Source organism: Panthera uncia, assembly GCF_023721935.1.
Source record: "Panthera uncia isolate 11264 chromosome B3 unlocalized genomic scaffold, Puncia_PCG_1.0 HiC_scaffold_1, whole genome shotgun sequence".
NCBI classification, from domain to species: domain Eukaryota; kingdom Metazoa; phylum Chordata; class Mammalia; order Carnivora; family Felidae; genus Panthera; species Panthera uncia.
The window spans coordinates 85,151,007-85,171,084 of record NW_026057582.1 but is presented as its reverse complement, the minus strand read 5'-3'; the positions used below and the strand labels follow the sequence as shown (position 1 = coordinate 85,171,084).

General features: G+C 36.4%; 1 protein-coding gene across 1 annotated transcript in view; it reads left to right on the top strand.

Moving 5' to 3' along the window:
- The window catches only part of UBR1 (ubiquitin protein ligase E3 component n-recognin 1), a 133,136-nt gene that overhangs the window by 40,977 nt on the left and 72,081 nt on the right, over nucleotides 1-20,078 (top strand). The window contains exons 5-12 of the mRNA XM_049613461.1: nucleotides 8,839-8,969; nucleotides 11,889-12,027; nucleotides 12,982-13,044; nucleotides 13,292-13,415; nucleotides 14,171-14,278; nucleotides 14,923-15,011; nucleotides 17,555-17,653; nucleotides 18,636-18,793. Of these exons, the coding sequence (XP_049469418.1) occupies nucleotides 8,839-8,969; nucleotides 11,889-12,027; nucleotides 12,982-13,044; nucleotides 13,292-13,415; nucleotides 14,171-14,278; nucleotides 14,923-15,011; nucleotides 17,555-17,653; nucleotides 18,636-18,793 (911 nt within the window). The remainder of the gene's footprint in view (nucleotides 1-8,838; nucleotides 8,970-11,888; nucleotides 12,028-12,981; nucleotides 13,045-13,291; nucleotides 13,416-14,170; nucleotides 14,279-14,922; nucleotides 15,012-17,554; nucleotides 17,654-18,635; nucleotides 18,794-20,078) is intronic.

The window sequence follows — 20,078 nt, the reverse complement described above, 5'->3', positions numbered from 1 at the left end:
CCCACCACCCACCCTCCCCTCCCCCCCATCCCCCATCAACCCCCCCCGTCTTTTCTTCCTTTTTTAGTCTCTTATGCTTTGGTTCCCTCCCTCTCTAACCTCTTCCCCCCCCCCCCCCCATGGTCTTCTGTTAAGTTTCTCAGGATCCACGTAAGAGTGAAAACGTATGGTATCTGTCTTTCTCTGCATGACTTATTTCACTTAGTGTAACACTCTCCAGTTCCATCCACGTTGCTACAAAAGGCCATATTTTATTCTTTCTCATTGCCACATAGTATTCCATTGTGTATATATATAAATCACAATTTCTTTATCCATTCATCAGTTGATGGACGTTTAGGCTCTTTCCATAATTTGGCTATTGTTGAAAGTGCTGCTATAAACATTAGGGTACAAGTGCCCCTATGCATCAGCACTCCTGTATCCCTTGGGTAAATTCCTAGCAGTGCTATTGCTGGGTCATAGGGTAGATCTATTTTTAATTTTTTGAGGAACCTCCACACTGTTTTCCAGAGCAGCCGATTACATTTAAATGAACGTCTGGAATAGGTACATTTATAGGGACAGAAAATAGATTAGTGGTTGTTTAGGTCTAGGGAGATGAAGCCTGTGGTGAGGGAGGAAGAAATCACTAAAGGGTTTTTTTGTTTTTGTTTTTTTGAGGTCATGAAACATGTCTAGTGATGTAATAGTTACAAATATTTATAAATATACTAAAAACCATTAAATAGTATATTTTGAGTGCATTGTGTGGTTGGTGAATTACATCTCATGCTGTTAAAAAATTGAAGTACCTAGAGCCTCACTTATGAAATATTCTTTCTTTAAATTTTTTTTAACATTTTATTTATTTTTTGAGAGAGAGAGAGAGAGAGAGAGCACAAGTGGGGGAGAGGCAGAGAGAGGGAGACACAGAATCCAAAGCAGGCTCCAGGCTCTGAGCTGTCAGTATAGAGCCTGACACGGGGCTCAAAATCACGAACTGCAAGATCATGACCTGAGCTGAAGTCAGTTGCTTAACCTACTGGGGCACCCAGGCACCCCTGAAATATGCTTGATAAAAGTGTTTAACCTGGGATGCCTGGGTGGCTCAGTTGGTTAAACATCCAACTTCAGTTCAGGTCATTATCTCGCGGTTCATGAATTTCAGCCCCACCTCAGTCTGTGTGCTGACATCTCAGAGCATGGAGCCTGCTTCAGATTCTGTGTCTCTCTGTCTCTCTGTCCCTTTCCCACTCATGCTCAAAAATAAATAAACATTAAAAAAATTAAATAAATAAATGTTTAAGCTGAACTTAATGAAACTTTGAGGTCTAACTTCTAGCTTATAGGAAATACAGGGAAGACATGAAAAACATAAAGAAGACCACAAGGAAGATAAGTGGGAAATATAGGACATTTCACGATAAATCTAGAATGTAGGAGTTTTTATAGGAAATCTGGCCTGGTTTCTGTCATGAAGAACAAAAGGCTGGAGGTGTGGAAGGGACATTCATTTAGATGTAAATGACTTAGACATAATCAAATGCTATAGATATTTTGGGAATAATTAGGAAAATTGAATATGCTCAAGACATAGATGATGTTTAAAAATTATTGTTAATGTTATTAGATATAATAATGGTATTATGATTATGTAGGAAAAAATTTTTATAGATACATATCAAAGTATTTGGGGGTAAACCTTAAAATACTTGAACAAAAAAATACATGTATGGAAAATAACCTAAATTACCTAAATCTTAGGTAAAAGTTGTGTTTCTTATACTGATCTTAGTTTTCTATATTTAAAATTTTTTATTGATTAAAAATAAATAAAAATCATCAAGTAAACTCCAGATAAACAAAAGCATAGAAACTGTTCTTAAGCATAGCAAGGGGAAAAGAGAAAGTTTCCAAATTTGTTACATAAAGCTAACATTATATTGATCTCAGATCTGACAAAATATAGAATTTACAGATCAGTTTTATTAATAATTGTTATGCTGAAATACTAAATAAAACATTAGCAGGTGAAATCAAGTTTAAAACAATCATGTAACACTGTCATACTTATGTTCCTGGAATGAACTCTTCTTGGAATTCACCTGTGAAACCATTAATCCTGGCATTTTCTGGGAAAGTTAGCTCTTTGATAACATTCTCAGTTTATTCCAGGATTATTGACCTGAAATCAAAAGTCATTAATCATGTTTGATGACGAAACATTAGTGTATTCCCATTATAGAGACAAGAGAAGGAAATCTATTGCCACTGTTATTTAACACCTCCTGGAAGTTAATCAAATAGACTCACAGGATGAACTAAAATATATCAGTATTGGAGAGGAGGCAAAATACTCATGAGTGTATACCTGGAAAACCCAAGAATATTAACTAGAAAAGAAATGGAAACTAGAGTAGAGCTTGATCAAGTTATTGGTTACAGAACTCATATTAAAAACCATTAGTTTTTCTATTTAGTGTATTTAACAAATATTACTTAAATGCCCTTACAAGCAATAGCTTTTAGAAAATGTAGTGAAAAGGAGTGCCTGGCTGGCTCATTCAGTAGAGCATCTGACTCTCCATCTCAGGGTTTTGAGTTCAAGCCCCACGTTGGGTATAGAGATCACTTAAAAAAAAAAATGTAATGGAAGAAAAGATCTCATTCACTGTAGCATGAGAAAAGATAAAATACCTTGGAAAAAAGTAAGAAATCTGCCAGCTGTATTTTTTTTTAACGTTTATTTATTTTTGAGAGACAGAGTGTGAGTGGGGGAGGGACAGAGATGGAGGTAGAGAATCTGAATTAGGCTCCAGGCTCTGAGCTGTCAGCACAGAACTCCATGTAGGGCTTGAGCCCATTAACTGTGAGGTCATGACCTGAACTGAAGTCAGACATCCAACTGACTGAGCCACTCAGGTACCCCTCTACCAGCTGTATTTTTAAAAAACTTGAAAACTGTACTCTGATAGGCATGAAAGAAAAAAAAAAAATCAGAAGACAAGCTTCATTCTTAGATTGGAAGATTCAATATTACAAAGATAAAACTTTTTCTAGAATTAATCCACAAAGTCAATATATCCCCAGCCAAATACTCTTTTGGAACTTGACAAAGTAGTCAAAAGTTCTTCTGGAAAAATACTTTGTGAAATTTGTCAGGAAAAGCTGAAATGAAGAGTTAGGAGTGTGAATAGGTCTAACAGATTTAAAATGTGTTAAAGAGCTCTAGTAATCCAAACAATGTGACTCTTGCTATAGGAACAGACAGCAGATAATGGAATAGAAAAGAGTATATAAACCCAAATTGGTAGTATAGACAGAATTTCTGGTTGGTGGTGCTACATAACTGACGACCCATTTGAGGAAAAAAATAGAAAAAACTTGATCAGATACATTCCAAAATATCAAGGATTTTTAAAAGCTTTTTTATTTTTTATTTTTATTTTTTCAAGTCAATTCATTTTCGAGAGAGAGAGCACATGAAAGTGCATGGGGGAGGGGCAGAGAGAGCAGGAGGGAGAGAGAATCCCAAGTAGGCACTGTGCTGCCAGTGCAGAGCCTGACATGGGACTTGATCTCACAATTCGTGAGATCATGACCTGAGCCGAAATCAAGAGTCAGATGCTTAACCAGCTGAGCCACCCAGGCACCCCTAAAATATTTTTTAGAAAAGAAATTATAAACTTGTTAGGAGGAAATAATGACATACTGGAAAAAACACTGCAATATGTCATAAAGTATAATGATCTATCACTAAGAAACCCCTGGTATTCTGTATATTTGTGCTATCTGACCACTCACGTGTGTAGTATACCCTATTTTACGAAACCCAAAATGTAAAGAAATGGAATTATATCTTGAGAAATAAAATGTGTTCTCTTCTCTTGAGTAGAAGCATTAGAGCACAACGTGAAGGGCTCTAGAACAGGTATCCTTGGTTTGCTTTATAACCTGACTAATTAGCTCTGTGACTTTGGCAGAGTTATTCAACCTTTCTACCCTTCAGTTTATCTCTAACTGGGAGATAATACCATCTGCCTCACAGGGCTATGAGGATTAAATGAGATAATACAGGTAAAGTGCTTAGCCTTAGAATATGCCTGGCATATTGTAAGGACCCAGTAAATGTTAGCTATCATCATCATTAGTGTTATTACAGCTCCGACTACTTTTCCCATTACCTGTTCTTACTTCTGATACTAATAATGCCTCACATTTGTATATTTTAGATTTAACAGGGATCTTTCACAGGCATTATTATTTTATCTTCCATTACTACTTTATGAGGTACTTATATAGTAGCTCCATTTTATGGAAGGAGAAACACACCCTCAGTAAAGTTAAGTGGCTTGCTCAGGTTTGCAGATCTGGCCAGTGGCAAAATTGGACATAAAATTCAGATCTTTAGATTCTGGGATCCAACACGGTTTTTAAAACCTTGAATTTAATTTCAAATTTATGAAAAGCTATAAAAATAAAAAGAGTACAAAGGACATTCATATCCATTCACCAATTGTTACCACTTTCCCCCATTTACTTTATTATTCAGCACTTGATGTTTAGATTGCCTCTTCTCTCTTACTCGTTTACTTGCCCGGATCTCAGATGGCCATTCCTTCATTTAACAAATATTTATCAAGTACCTGTTACTTGATTAAATATTATCAAATGTCTATTACCTGAAATACCATTTAACTCTTTCAAATTTATTCTCATTTTTATTTTAACAGATATTCTTAATTCTGATTATTTCACTTTCCTCTTCTAATATTTTTGAAAGAATACTGAAATGTCTTGAAATAAAGTCAGAAAGTAATTTTATTATGGAAAAACTGTCTTTGCATTTTAAATTTAAAAAAATTTTTTAATGTTTATTTTTGAGAGACAGAGTGTGAGTGGAGGAGGGACAGAGAGAGAGGGAGACACAGAATCTGAAGCAGGTTTAGGCTCTGAGCTGTCAGCACAGAAACCGACGCAGGGCTTGAATTCACGAACTGCCAGATCATGACCTGAGCTCAAGTCAGACGCTTAACTTACTGAGCCACTGAGGTGCCCCTTAAGTTTTGTTTTGTTTTAACGTTTTTATTTATTTTTGAGAGAGAGAGAGAGACAGAGCATGAGTGGGGGAGGTGCAGAGAGAAGAAGACACAGAATCTGGAGCAGACCCCAGGCTCTGAGCTGTCAGCACAGAGCCCAATGTGAGGCTCGAACTCACGAACTGCCAGATCATGACCTGAACTGAAGTTGGATGCTTAACTGACTGAGCCACCCAGGCGCTCCTGTCTTTGCTTTTTAAATACCAAAGACTCCTTGGGAGTTAAGTTGACTCACTGAGTTTACAAAACTAGCTTCCCTTCCTCTGCCTCATGGATTTCCAGTCTGTTGGGGTTTTCTTGAATCATATTGCCTCAGAATACTGAATTTAGTTATGAACTAAACTGATCTTGGATTTCTTTGGATTTAGAATTTGATTGAAAAGGTGATTGGTCATTTAGGCTTATCCTAAAGGTAAATTTGGTTATTTTGGAACTAAGTCATTATCTGGAGGTGAGAGAAAGGTACCTATGACTAGCACATAACTAATCAATTCACTCAACACAAACAGCCCTGTGTACATAGCATTTTGTTTCATCTCTGCTTTGGTGAACGGAATCCGTACTCTACCAGGTGCGTTGCATTGTGCTAGCCATAGTGGGGATTTACCAAGTGTAATCAGATCTGGCTGATACTAATCAGTCAGTCATCCAGCATTTGGCAATGTCTTTTCAAGAGAAGCTGCTTTCTGGTATATGTGAAAGCAGTTTCTCTCAAGTCCTGCACTTAAGGTTGTTTTTTTGTTTTTTTTTTTTCTCTCTGTTTACATTACAGCCCTTTTGTTTCCTCTCATTGACCTTCTTATTTTCTTTTTTTTTTAATTTAAAAAAAATGTTTATTTATTTTTGGCAGAGAGAGACAGAGCATGAGTGAGGGAGGGGCAGAGAGAGAGGGAGACAGAGAATCTGAAGCAGGCTCCATGCTCTGAGTTGTCAGCACAGAGCCTGACTCAGGGCTTGAACTCACAGACTGTGAGTTCATGACCTGAGCCGAAGTTGGATGCTCAACCGACTGAGCCACCCAGGCACCCCCTGACCTTCTTATTTTCTAAGCTTTAGATGCTTTGATTGAAAGTTTCTTATATATTTACCAGACCTCTTCTAAAGAACTCTGAATGATATGGTATAGAAATAATGAGTTGTTTATACATATTTATGTAAACATATATATAATATAAATATATACATATATAAAATATTAATATATTATTATATATTATAATATATAATATATTATATATTATCATATTATTATATATTATATGATATATATTATTTATTTGTTTATTTTGAGAGAGAGAGAGAGAGAGCGAGAGAGCACATGTGCAAGCAGGGAAGGGTTAGAGAGAGGGAGAGCAAGAGAATCCCAGGTAGGCTCCGTGATATCAGTGCAGAGCCTGACAGAGATGGAGCCCAAATCCACAAACTGTGAGATCATCACCTGGGCCAAAATCAAGAGTAGGACACTTAACTGACCGAGCCACCAAGGCACCCCATGAGTTGATTCTTTTAACTGTTCACCTCAGACTAGGTTGGTTTTTTTTTGTTTTTTTTTTTTTTTTTAAGAATTCAAAAGGATATATTGAGCTAAAAAATATATAAGAAAGAGGAATGTAGTGGACCAATATTGGTCTTAGTACTTTGACTCTCTTTGTTTCTCTCTCTGGTAAATGATTCTGAGCAAAATCTCCTAAGAGAAGGTGACATATTGAAAAGAAGGTAAAAATTGAAATTATAAAGCATTGGTGAGTGAGAAAAAATTGGTGTAAAAGAGTAAAAATGCATAGGTTAAGATTTTATTCTGAACACAGAGTAAAAGACAGTTCATTAGAACAGTCAGCAGCAGATAGGTTAAAATTTAATATTAAAATCTTACCCTGAATTTCTATGGGATTTTTTTTAGTCTTAAAGAGCTCCTGTATTTTTTCCTGTTTACTCTTTTGTTTAAACAGCCTGTTGAGTTGCCATATTTAAAAATTGCATGCCATATTTAAAGATTCACCCATTTAAAGTGTACAAGTCAACGAATAAAAATAAAGTGTACAATTCAGTGCTTTTTGGTATATTTACAGAGTTGTTCAACCATCACCTCAATTATAGAAGCTTTTCATCACCCCCAAAAGAAACCCTGTACCCATCAGCAGTCACTCTCTATTTCTTCCAGACTCATCAGCTTTAGGCAACCACTGTTGTACTTTCTGTCTCTATAGGTTTGCCTATTCTAGACATTTTATATGAATGTGATCATACACTATATGTTCTTTTGATTGGCTTTTTTCACCAGCATAATGTTTTCAAGGTTCATCCATGTTGTACCATTTACTTCATTCCTTCTCATGGCCAAATTATATTATGTTGTATAAATATTCACATTTTATTTATCCATTCAACGGTTGGTGGACATTGGGGTTGTTTCCACTGTTTGGCTATTATGAATAAAGATGCTATGAATATTTGTGTATACGTTTTTATTCCAGAGATATTTTTGTTTATCTTGGATAGATATGTAGAATGTAATTGCTGGGTCATATAACTATGCTAAATATTTTGAGCATCTGTCAGACTGTTTTCCAAATTGACTGTACCATTTCACATTCCCTCCAGTAGTGTGTAAGGGTTCAAATTCCTCTACATCCTAGCCAGTGCTTGTTGTCTGTCTTTTTTATTATTGTCACTGTAGCAGTGTGAAGAAGTATCTCATTGTGGGTTTTTTTGTGTGTGTTTATTTAGTTATTTTGAGAGAGAGAGAGAGAAGAGAATCCCAAGCAGGCACCGCACTGTCAGCCCAGAGCTTGATGTGGGCTCAGTCTCACGAACCATGACCTCATGACCTGAGCCTAAATCAAGAGTCCATGCTTAACCAACTGACCCACCCAGGCACCCCTCATTGTGGTTTTGATTTGTATTTCTGTCATGGCTTGTGATACAGAGCATCTGAATGCATTTTTTAGCTGATTCATTTCAACAAGCGTTTTGTTAAGGAGGTGGTGGTCTGTAATAAAAAGAACATTGTTTTTTTTAGGAGTCAAAGACTCAGGTTTTAGTCTTCTGCTATTTATAGCCTCTTTTACCTTGGAAGGGTTCCTTATCCTTTATTGAACATTTTTTTTAATGTTTATTTATTTTTGAGAGAGAGACAGAGAGACAGAGCATGAGTGGGGAAGGGGCAGAGAGAGAGACACACATGAAGCAGCCTCCAAGCTCTGAGAGCTCAGCACAGAGCCCAGTGTGGGGCTCGAACCTACGAACCACGAGGTCATGACCTATGCTGAAATCGGATGCTTAAGCGACTGGGCCACCCAGGCGCCCCCTGCCCCACCTTATCCTTTCAATGCCTATCTCTGCCTGTCTTACAGAGTGGCTATGAGCTTCAGTTGAAATAAATAAGTTTTTTGTGAGCTTTAAGAGATAACCAAATGTTCTTTGATATTACCATAATTAGGCTACTCAGAAAGGCAGAGAACATTCATAAGGGAGAGCATCCCTCAGAAGGGGACTCTGGTTCTGTCTCCTTTTCTTTTTCTTTTTTTAAGATCCCACCCCCCTCCTTTTCTATCTGTAGCACTAAGTTGGCCACAAGGAATTAAGTGAATCTGATGTGAATAGCAACCCTCTTGAGCTCAATTTGAATTCATTCCTGAAGGATGGTGTAATGAAATCATTAAAATATTTCTAAATTAATAATATTTTCTCAGTGTTGGTAATTCTGTTTTTTTTTTTTTTGTTTTTTTTTTTTTTTTTTTTTTATACTTTCTTACAGAGTTTACGTTGCCCATTGAATGAAGAGGTAATTGCCCAAGCCCGGAAAATATTCCCTTCAGTGATAAAATACATTGTAGAAATGACTATATGGGAAGAGGAGAAAGAACTGCCTCCTGAACTCCAGAGAAGGTAGGGACATTTTTCAAAAGGGAGAAGTTTTAGCAATGATTATTGATACTGCAAAATAAATGTTAGAAAAATGTTTTTGTTGCTGTTATTTACTGCTTATCAGCATTATGAAAATTTTGTGGAAAATTATCTTATGGGGAATACTTCCAAAATTTCCATTTATATGAGATGTTCTGTTTTAGCACTAAACAGAAGTTAAACCAAAAGAAGGAAAAGCATTTTGGGGGTCTTATTCTAAATGATCTGGCAGCTTCTCATTCCAGTTAAACTGAGAAGTAAATTGCCCAGTTTGATCCTGCCCTAGATCAACCTCCAGATTTCCCTAGAGGTTTGTGGTAGGAATGAGGAGGTAGCTCTTTGCCATGTGCTTTGATACCTAGGATTATTTCAGTTAGAAGGATTTAACATTTTTAAACTAAAACCCAGCACTTTCTAACAGCGATGAGTCTTTCAGTCTCAGTAATATTTGCTCTTACCTTATAAATCCACAAGAGAATTCCAGACCTGATATTGAAAATATGGTTTGGGCCTTGTGGGAATTTTTCTATCTGTGTAATACTGGGATTTCACAAAATTGCATTATAAATTTAAATACCATTGTTCTTTGAGTTTATTGGGGTTTGTTTGTTTTATTTTAGGAGGAGAGAGAACTAAAAATTCTAATTTATAAAGACATTACATATATTGTTTTGACTCTTGCTGGGCCATAAAATGCTTGGGGAAATAAAGGTCATCAGAGATTGCATTCACAAAGGCTTTAATTTCAGATAGGTGATAATGTCGGTGAAACCTTTCAAGAAACTTTGTGTTGGTAAACAATACTAGTGTTCTGCCTGCCTGAAAAGGGAGGGTTGCATGAGCTTTTAGTATGTATATGGTGTAGCACCAGACTTTAGACTCATAGACCTGAGTTTCAGGCCTTCTCATGGTTTTATTGGCATTGTGACCATAGAGAAGTCTTTTATTTATTTATTTTTAAAGTAAGCTCTACACTCAGGGCTTGAACTCATGACCCTGAGACAAGAGTCTACTGACTGATCCAGCCAGGCACCCCTGGAGAAGTCTTTTTGAACCTGTTTTCTGAGCTCTAAGAGGCCTGAGAAAATTTTCCTCTTAGAGTTATGGAATCTATTGAGTGTATGGTAAAAGCATATTATAAACTGTTTAAAACTGATAATAACATTTGACATTTGTGTTTTCACATTTTTATAAGATCCTTACACCATTCTTGAATGTAGATATTATACTCTTTTTATTTTTATTTTTGTTGTTGCTGATTTTTCTTTTTTTTGAGTAGCAATGTGTGTCTTTTTAAAATTAATTTATTTTTTAAATTTAAATCCAAGTTAGTTAACATACAGTGTAATAATGGTTTCAGGAGTAGAATTTAGAGATTCATCCCTTACACCCAGTGGTCATCCTAACAAGTGCCCTCCTTAATGCCCATCACCCATTTAGCCTATCCCACACCCCTCCAGCAACCCTCAGTTCTATTTAAGAGTTTCTTATGGTTTGCCTCTCTGTTTTTATCTTATTTTTCCTTCCCTTCCCCTATTTTCATCTGTTTTGTTTCCTAAATTTCATGAATGAAATCATATATTTGTCTTTCTCTGACTTATTTTGCTTAGCATAATACATTCTTGTTCCTTCCATGTTGTTGTAAATGGGTTATTATACTCTTTTTATATTTTTTTCTTAAATTTTATTTATTTATTTTGAGAGAGACAGAGACAGCACGAGCAGGGGAGGGGCAGAGAGAGAGGGAGAGAGAATTCCAAGCAGGCCCCACACTGCCAGTGGAGAGCCAATCTTGGGGCGTGAACTCCTGAAACTGTGAGATCATGACCTGAGCCAAAACCAAGAGTGTGACACTTAACTGATTGAGCCACCCAGGCTCCCCTGTTAATATTCTTTTAAAGATAGAAGAGGCTTTGTCATCTCAGCAAGACTAAAAGCTTAAGCAACCTAAGGTCCCTCAGTCAAATGGTAGTGCTAGCACTTTAAATCTATACACCTTTTTTTGTTCACATTTTTGTTAAATGTTCTATAAAACCAGTATCACTTAAATAGAAGGTGGGACGCCTGGATGGCTCAGTCAGTTAAGCATCCGACTCTTGGTTTCAGCTCAGGTCTTGTCAGCATGCTGACAGCAGGAAGCCTGTTTGGGATTCTCTCTCTCCCTCACTTTGTGCACCCCCCCCCCCGCGCCAAATAAAAATAAACTTTAAAAAATGAATTAATTTATTAATTAAATATAAGGTAAAAGTAAGAATAAATTCAATGAAAACTAAGTATTAGTTATTTACTATTTACTGTTGCCTGCTTGAAGGTCCTGAGCCCAAGGCTGTCTCCCTTTGCCACAGTAGGAGATTAGCAAGGGTTAAGAGTAAGTAGTATTAAAGACATATTCCCACTAAACTGAAAGTAATCATTCACACCTGGAAATAATTTTTAAAAATGGAGACAGTAGTGCTTTTATCAGGGTTTTAAAAATTTCATGGCACTGTACCACTTGAAATAATCTCCTGTATCAGTTATTACAGTGGTACTTTCTCATACATAAGAAACTACATGGTGGTGCTTTGTTACAGATGTTGTATATTACCTTAGCCTATTTTTCACGTTTTCCTTTATTTGTTTCAGTATCTGAACATATCTTTTTTGGGGGTGCCTGGGTGGCTCAGTCGGTTGAGCGTCCGACTTCGGCTCAGGTCATGATATCGCGGTTTGTGAGTTCAAGCCCTGCATTGGGCTCTGTGCTCTGTGCTGACAGCTCAGAGCCTGGAGCCTGCTTCGGATTCTGTGTCTCCCTCTCTCTCTGCCCCTCCCCCACTTCTGCTCTGTGTCTCTCTATCAAAAATAAATAAAATGTAAAAAAAAATTTTTTTTTGAATATATCTTCTTTTTTTTTTTTAACAGGGAGAAAAATGAAAGATACTATTGTGTCCTTTTCAATGATGAACACCATTCATATGACCATGTCATATACAGTCTACAAAGGGCTCTTGACTGTGAGCTTGCAGAGGCCCAGTTGCACACCACTGCCATAGACAAAGAGGTTCGTGAGCTTCATTTGAATTGTGCTCTCTTAAGTCAGCTTCCTGAGAATTAGGTGTTGACTGAACTCTTGCTGAGTGCTCTTTAGTATTGTGTTGGGAACAGTCATCCCCTTTCTTTATTTCTTAGGTCCTAGGTAAATTGGTTAAAACTTGATTTTTCTGTGTATCATAATTGTAGATAACTATTACCTTTCCTCTTTCATTCTAAATAATTAGAAAGTTATTGAATATTCTGGCAAAAAGTAGTTAAGACTGTCAGCTTTAGTCTGTTTCTATAATTTATTGAAATAGCATTCTATAATTTATGGAGTGCATGAATGTATGAATTTTGACATTTTTTAATGTTATTACAACTATTTTTAGCGTAATACTGATTCTGTGGTTCTGCTTTTTAAAAATATCTTTCCAAAGTAAAATGTCTTTCCAAGTAAAAAAGTATTATTAACCTAATCCCTGTCCATGAGAGGAGTGTAATATAGTGGAAGAAGCAGTGTGGCATTAGTAAGTGTAGTGATCTAGGGCTTGAGGAATCAATATCCTGGTCACACCTGTAACCCACTAGTGGATCACAAGTGTGTTATGGAACACATGTTGAGGAACTTGTAAGTTCATTCATGAAAAGTATTTAAAATATATAGCAGGAGTTCAGTAAAAACCTAAGTTATTCTTGGATAGGAATGGAATACACTATAATAAGTAAAGAACTGATACTATTGCCAAGGAGAAAATCCAGCATCCTAAAGTATATTCTCTACGAGCAGTATCAAAAGTTCTGAAGCTTCACAAATGTGTTAAACATTTAGGTTTGTCATCCAAGTATTGTCCATCTTACGACTTTTAGGCAGTTGGCACATAATTAATAATTCAGAGCTCATTAGGCCTTTGGGCTATACATTACTTATTGATTGGGATTATCATTCTACTACTGAATTCTCATGTTTGTTTATAATTAGGGTCGTCGGGCTGTCAAAGCAGGTGCTTTTGCTGCTTGTCAGGAAGCAAAGGAAGATATAAAGGTAATTTTCTGAATTAGGATGAAGGAGAATTTTAAGAGGAATTCACATTACAAGAGCCAAAGTAGAACAATTACAATGTTGAAGTGGTTTGGCATCCTAAGTAAAGATAGGATTGGGCCATTTAGTCCCAGAGATTTGAAGCTATAAGTGTCATGTTTTTTTGGAAAAATAGATTACTTCGTTAAAACAAGATAAAAATTCTAAAACTAGTTTTTTGTTTTGTTTTAAATACTTTTTTCATTTGTAGAGTCATTCAGAAAATGTCTCTCAACATCCACTTCACGTAGAAGTATTACACTCTGAGGTTATGGCTCACCAGAAATTTGCTTTGCGTCTTGGCTCCTGGATGAACAAAATTATGAGCTATTCAAGTAAGCATATTACCTGTTTTTCTTATTTCTCATAAACTACTGGTTTTTGAAATAGCCACAAAGTTTAAAATGTCATTGAGTATACTGGGTCACCTGGGTGGCTCAGTCAGTTAGGCGTCTGACTTCGGCTCTGGTGATCATCTTGCAATTTGTGGGTTTGAGCCCTGCATCGTGCTCTTTGCTGTTGGCACAGAGCCTGATGGATTTGGATCCTCTATCCCTCTCTCCTACTTCCCCTCTCCCACTTTCTCTCTCTCAAAATAAATAAATAAACTTAAAAAAATGTCATTGAGTATAAAATTAAAAAATTTTTTTGGCTTATACATTTTGATTAATTTTCAGAATTGCTTTTTTTTTTTTAATTTTTTTTAATGTTTTATTTATTTTTGAGACAGAGAGACAGAGCATGAGCAGGGGAGGGGCAGAGAGAGAGGGAGGCACAGAATCAGAAGCAGGCTCCAGGCTCTGAGCTGTCAGCACAGAGCCCAACGCGGGGCTCGAACTCACAAACTGTGAGATCATGACCTGAGCCGAAGTCGGATGCTCAACCAACTGAGCCACCCAGGCGCCCCCAGAATTGCTTTTCAAGTGCCATAGCTAATACTTTGTAAAGCTTTCGATTCTTTTATATTGATAGAATTCTTGATATCAGACTGTGGGAAAGTAATGTTAATTTTTTTCATGTTATTGTAGGAAATGTACTTGTGGAAGAAATATTGTGAGAATAAAAGTTACCTGACTTCTTTCGTTTATAGGTGACTTTAGACAGATCTTTTGCCAAGCATGCCTTAGAGAAGAACCTGGCTCTGAGAATCCCTGTCTCATAAGCAGGTTAATGCTTTGGGATGCAAAGCTTTATAAAGGTAGGTAGGTCTTTGCTTATGCTGCTTGCCATGAAGCATGACCTTAAAGTAGAGCTATAATCTTTTTTGTTTATTAAATCAGTGATCTTGATTGATAAGATATTATATTTTAAAGGAAAGTTAACCAATCAGTATGTATTCTTCTGTGTTAAAACCTGGGGATGTTGCCTTTTAATTATAGTGCCATTTTGTTTAGTCAGGGCCAATAAAGAATACTTAAGAGTATATATTCATGTAGTGGTGCCATTATTAACACTATGTTCATTTTTATTTTTACAATACAAATGTAGAACAAAAAGTAAAAGGTGAGAAAGAAGGCTAAAGGGGATAGAGAAGGGAAGACAGAGTAAGAGTAATTTTGAGTGAAATCGAATAAAAAGGAATAGAGAAAGTTTGGATGAGGTAGAATGAAGTAAGGTAAAGTGGAGGGGCAGAATGAGAGGGAAAACGCACATGTGTAAGTATTTTAAGTATTAAGTATTAATATAATTAAATGTTAATGTAATAAATACTACTCATATTTGATTCCTTTAGGTCTATTAGTATGTTAATTTTTTTATAATATTCTGCCATCTCGTATAGCTGGCATTTTTTTTTTTTTGCCTTGGTGATTCTCTTCCACTTCCCCCTAAAATTATCTGCAGGTGCCCGTAAGATACTTCATGAATTGATCTTCAGCAGTTTTTTTATGGAGATGGAATACAAAAAATTCTTTGCTATGGAATTTGTGAAGGTAATTGGTCTTTAAAATACATATCAGTAATAGAAAAAGAAAAACATTTTGTAAAGAGAGTTGTAGAAACAAAGGGGATAATTTTGAATTTAGAATTTAATTTTGTGATTTGTCAAAGGCTCATTTTTTTTTTCACATTTGATAGTATGGAAGCAGTAGTCTAGAAGAGGAGATAGGTGGAAAAAGATCTATTATTTGCCTGGACAGAGCATTTGGAAGTTACCACATTTACACATGCATTCATTCTTCCTGATCATTTGTCTGTCTTATAACAAATAAAATTATAACAAGAAGTGACTAGCTGAAAGACACAGCATCGAAAAGGAACAGATATGCATGCTAAAGGGAATTAAACAGGCAAGAGTTATACTTAATGAGGCTAAAACATAAAGATAAAACTTACAGCTTTTTGTTTTATTAATCTATTGTATATCCCTTACATTGTTTTATTTATGTATTTTTGGGCAGAGGGGTCTATCTCTCAAGTTGCATTGCAAGGTAATACATAACAGACTTTTTGAATCTTCCACTTTGCCTCATACAAAGGTATATCCAAGGGGCGCCTGGCTGGCTCAGTTAGTAGAGCATGTGACTCTTGATCTTAGGGTTGTGAATTCAAGTCCCATGTTGGGTGTGAAACCTACTTTAAAAAATGATAATAATTAATAAAACAGTTTTTAAAAAGTATCCAGTGGATACTTGTTGGTTTCTTCTGATTTTGGGTTGCAGGCAGTTCTATAAAACTTAAAAGGCTGGATCCAGGATGGAACTAGAAGCAGAGAGTGAAATAATGACAGTTGAAAGCAAATGATACTGTGGGACAAGAAACCTGCACTCTCTGGATTTTAGGAGTAGATTGTTAAAAGTAACTGAGACATTCCATTTCCTGAAAGATGATAACAACTCAAGCTATTAACTCTATTCTTCTAAAACTCTTACTCAAGCTATTAACTCTATTCTTCTAAAACTCTTCTTTAAGAGATAGAATATTGGACCATATATGTGATCTGAAATGAGTTTTTTTTCTTATATGAAAACAGTTCTCCTATTTAAATTTTGTTTTTTTGACCACGGTTACTTCTTTGTAGAAATTCTAGTGGATAAAATTAAATATGTGGTTCAGAGATCTAACATGATGCTTGATACATGAGTGGATGTATTATTTTTGTTCTCCCAGTATATTAGGTTTGATTTTCAGCTAGTATAGTTGAGAAGTTATCTGCAGCTGGCATTCATTTTGCTTAAGGCTGGAATGAATCTGATGGGTTTACTAGGTCATATCAGTTTTTAAATAATTTGAATATTGCCTCTGCCCTATACCATTGGGATAGAATCTGTTAAAGGTTGTCCCAGGCTCTGTTTAGAGAAAGGATATACTGTACCACTGCACTTCTCTGTGATTTTTTTTTTAACGCGCGCGCACGTGTGTGTGTGTGTGTGTGTGTGTGTGTGTGTGTGTGTGTGTTGGTTTTTGGCTTTTTATACATTTTATAGTTAACACTTCCAGCTCTGCGAGATTGGGTAACTGAATTCATGTTTGGTCTTTTGTTTGTTATTTTTCTTTTTTTTTAATATTAAAAGATTGTTTTTAATGTTTATTTTTTAAACTTTTTTTTTAATGTTTATTTATTTTTTAGAGAGACAGGGAGAGGGCATGAGTTGGGGAGGGGCAGAGAAAGAAGGAGACACAGAATCCGAAGCAGGCTCAGGCTCTGAGCTGCCAGCACACAGCCCGATGTGGGGCTCGAACCTACAAACCGTGAGATCATGACCTGAGCCGAAGTCAGATGCCCAACCAACTGAGCCACGCAGGCACCTCAATGTTACTTGTTTTTGAGAGACTGGGGGGAGGGAGGGGGAGACAGAGCGTAAGCAGGGGAGGGGCAGAGAGAGGGAGGCAGAGAATCCAAAGCAGGCCCCAGGCTCCGAGCTGTCAGCACAGAGCCTGATGTGGGGTTCAGACTCATCAACCATGAGATCATGACCTGAGCAGAAGACACATGCTTAACCGAACTGAGCCACCCAGGCACCCCTGTTTGTTATTTTTCTAATATATTTCATTTAGGGCGCCTGGGTGGCTCAGTCGGTTGAGCGTCTGACTTCGGCTCAGGTCATGATCTCGCGGTTTGTGAGTTCGAGCCCCATGTTGGGCTCTGTGCTGACAGCTCAGAGCCTGGAGCCTGTTTTGAATTCTGTGTCTCCCTCTCTCTCTGCCCCTCCCCCGCTCATGCTCTGTCTCTCTGTCTCTCAAAAATAAATGTAAAAAAAAATTATTATATTTCATTCACTGTATTGTCTTTTTCTAAGAAATAGGAATTATAGGGGTGTCTGACTGGCTTAGTACAGTATGCAACTCTTGATCTCGGGGTTATAAGTTCAAGCCCCATGTTGGGTGTAGAGATAACTTTTTAAAAAAAATCTTAAAAAAGAAATAGGAATTATAGTACACATATACATAGAAACATCTATAGCATGTATTAAAATTGGGATTTTAAAAGTTTTCAGTAATTTAGAATTGATTTTCCATTTATTATATCTTTCAGTATTATAAACAGCTGCAGAAAGAGTATATTAGTGATGATCATGACAGAAGTATCTCAGTAACTGCACTCTCAGTTCAGATGTTTACTGTTCCTACCCTGGTATGTATTGATCATTTCTTTGCAGTCTTCCCAAGTAAAACCTGTTTTGCTTTTTAAGAACTCTGTTTAGTATCAAATCAAATTAAAATGATGTCAAAATCTCTATATTGGGCTAATTTCATTTGGAAGATTGAATGATACTTCATTGATACCTGCATACTTTAGTGGGACCTGAGGACAAGGTAGTTTGTGGAGTGGGAGTGACAGCATGACTGCTGTCCAAAAGTCCCGATCCCTGTGAGAGGAGACAAGAGCTGGTTTCTCAGAAACCAGGCTAACTTAAGAGGAGTGCCTTTTCAATACCCAAACTGTTTTTGGGTGTTTTTTTTTGTTTTTTTGTTTTTTTGTTTTTTTTTTGGCTATTCTTTTGTTCTTTAGTTATTGTTTGGTGGGAAGGGGCAGATAGATGAAGATAAAACAAAGCTGGAGGGGAAAGTATGACGGTGAAGCATTTGCATGAGATAGGTGCTGATATGGTGCTGCTTAAGCTTGGGAGGAAAGTGGAAAATTCTGCCTTTTTTTTTTTTTTTTTGGTACTACTTCTTTTCCTGTTTCTTCTGGATGGTTTGGTTAACTATTCTTACCTTCTCATTTCAAAGGCTAGAGAAGAAGATGGAGAGTAGACAGTGGATTAGGAGTGACTGGGAGATGCGGGAATAGATAGTAATATGATAGAAGTCATGACGTATATCTATGTTTGTTCTGCTTTGCTCATCATGTGATTATTGATGGTAAACATTTATGTTGACAATCTGTGTGATGGGCTTGGAGTGTCCAACAGGTGTTTTCTAGTTACTGGGGAGTAAGGAATTTTTACCTTTAGAAAAAAACTTCTCAGAAATAGCTATTCTGTGAGACTAAGGGTTATGTACTCAGTAAACATTTAGTTAAAATGACTCACTGACCAGCCAAATGCGTGAGTAAATTAAGTCCATACTATCATGAGTTAATTATAAAGACAATATTCTTGAAATATTTGCAGGCTCGACATCTTATTGAAGAACAGAACGTTATCTCTGTCATTACTGAAACTCTGCTAGAAGTTTTGCCTGAATACTTGGACAGGAACAATAAATTCAACTTCCAGGGTTATAGCCAGGACAAATTGGGAAGAGTATATGCAGTAATATGTGATCTAAAGTAAGTTGTTCAAGTCAAAAGTTACCTGTTAATCACAGTGCTTTTGTATTCCGTTTTATAAACTACTGATCCTTTTGGTTATCTAGAATTCTCCTTATAATCATGACAAGTACAAAGAACTTTTAATGTGTCATGTTAATAATTGTTTTAAGTGAACGCTTTTTATAGAGTTAAAACCAGGTTAATAAGGAAGGTATTAAGGAGGGACCTGTTACAGGAACATAGGATCTCTCAGGGTCACTGAATGTATCTCCATTGTAATTACCATGTCTTTCACTCACTTTCATTCATGCACTTTGGTTCTGTCCTTCTTCTGTAGTCTCTTTGTGCATAGTTTTCAGATAATCTTGTTGATGTGAGTTTCTTTTTAACTCCTTTCATACATACAAATAAGTTATTGATACTTTTTGTTTTTTTGTTTTTTGTTTTTTTTTTTTTGGCTGAAGAGGCTAGAGTTGCCTTTTAAACTAAAGTTGAAATCACATAACATCACATTTGGGATCATTGGACTTAAAAGGAAATAAGTTTCAGGGTGTCTGGGTGGCTCAGTTGGTTAAGCATCTGACTTCAGCTCAGGTCATGATCTTACGCTTTGTGGGTTAGAGCTCCGTGTTGGGCTCTGTGCTGACACCTTGCTCAGAGCCTGGAGCCTGCTTTGGATTCTGTGTCTCCTTCTCTCTCTGCCTCTTCCCTGCTTGCACAGTCTCAGTCTGTCTCTCAAAAATAAATAAATACTAAAAAAAAGAAGTAAGTGTCCATTTATTTTAGAATTGGTGAATATTATAAGAGTTGTGATATTTCAAGTATTCAGTAAATCATAAGCTTCAAAAAATTCTTTTCTTGGGGTGCTTGGGAAGCTCAGTTGGTTAAGGGTTCAGCTCTTGATTTCACCTCAGGTCATGATCTCACAATTTGTGAGACTGAGCCCCACATTGGACTCTGTGCTGACAAAGGAGCCTGCCTGGGATTCTCTCCCTCTCTCTTCCTTCCCAGCTCAAGTTCGTGCTTGTGCGCTCTCTCTCTCTCTCTCTCTCTCTCTGTGTGTCTCTCTCTCAAAATAAATAAACTTTAAGAAAAATATTAAAATATTTTCTTTTAAGAATATATTAAAACAAAAGCATTTCATTTAGTTTATTGTTTAAAATAAAGTGCTCCAAGGGATATATATATATATGATTAATTGTTTCTAATCTCCAAGGGGGAAAAATCATTCTAAATTTCTCTGCTTTCTTAAAAAATTTTTTTAAGTTTATTTAACTATTTTGAAAGAGAGTGCAAGTGGGGG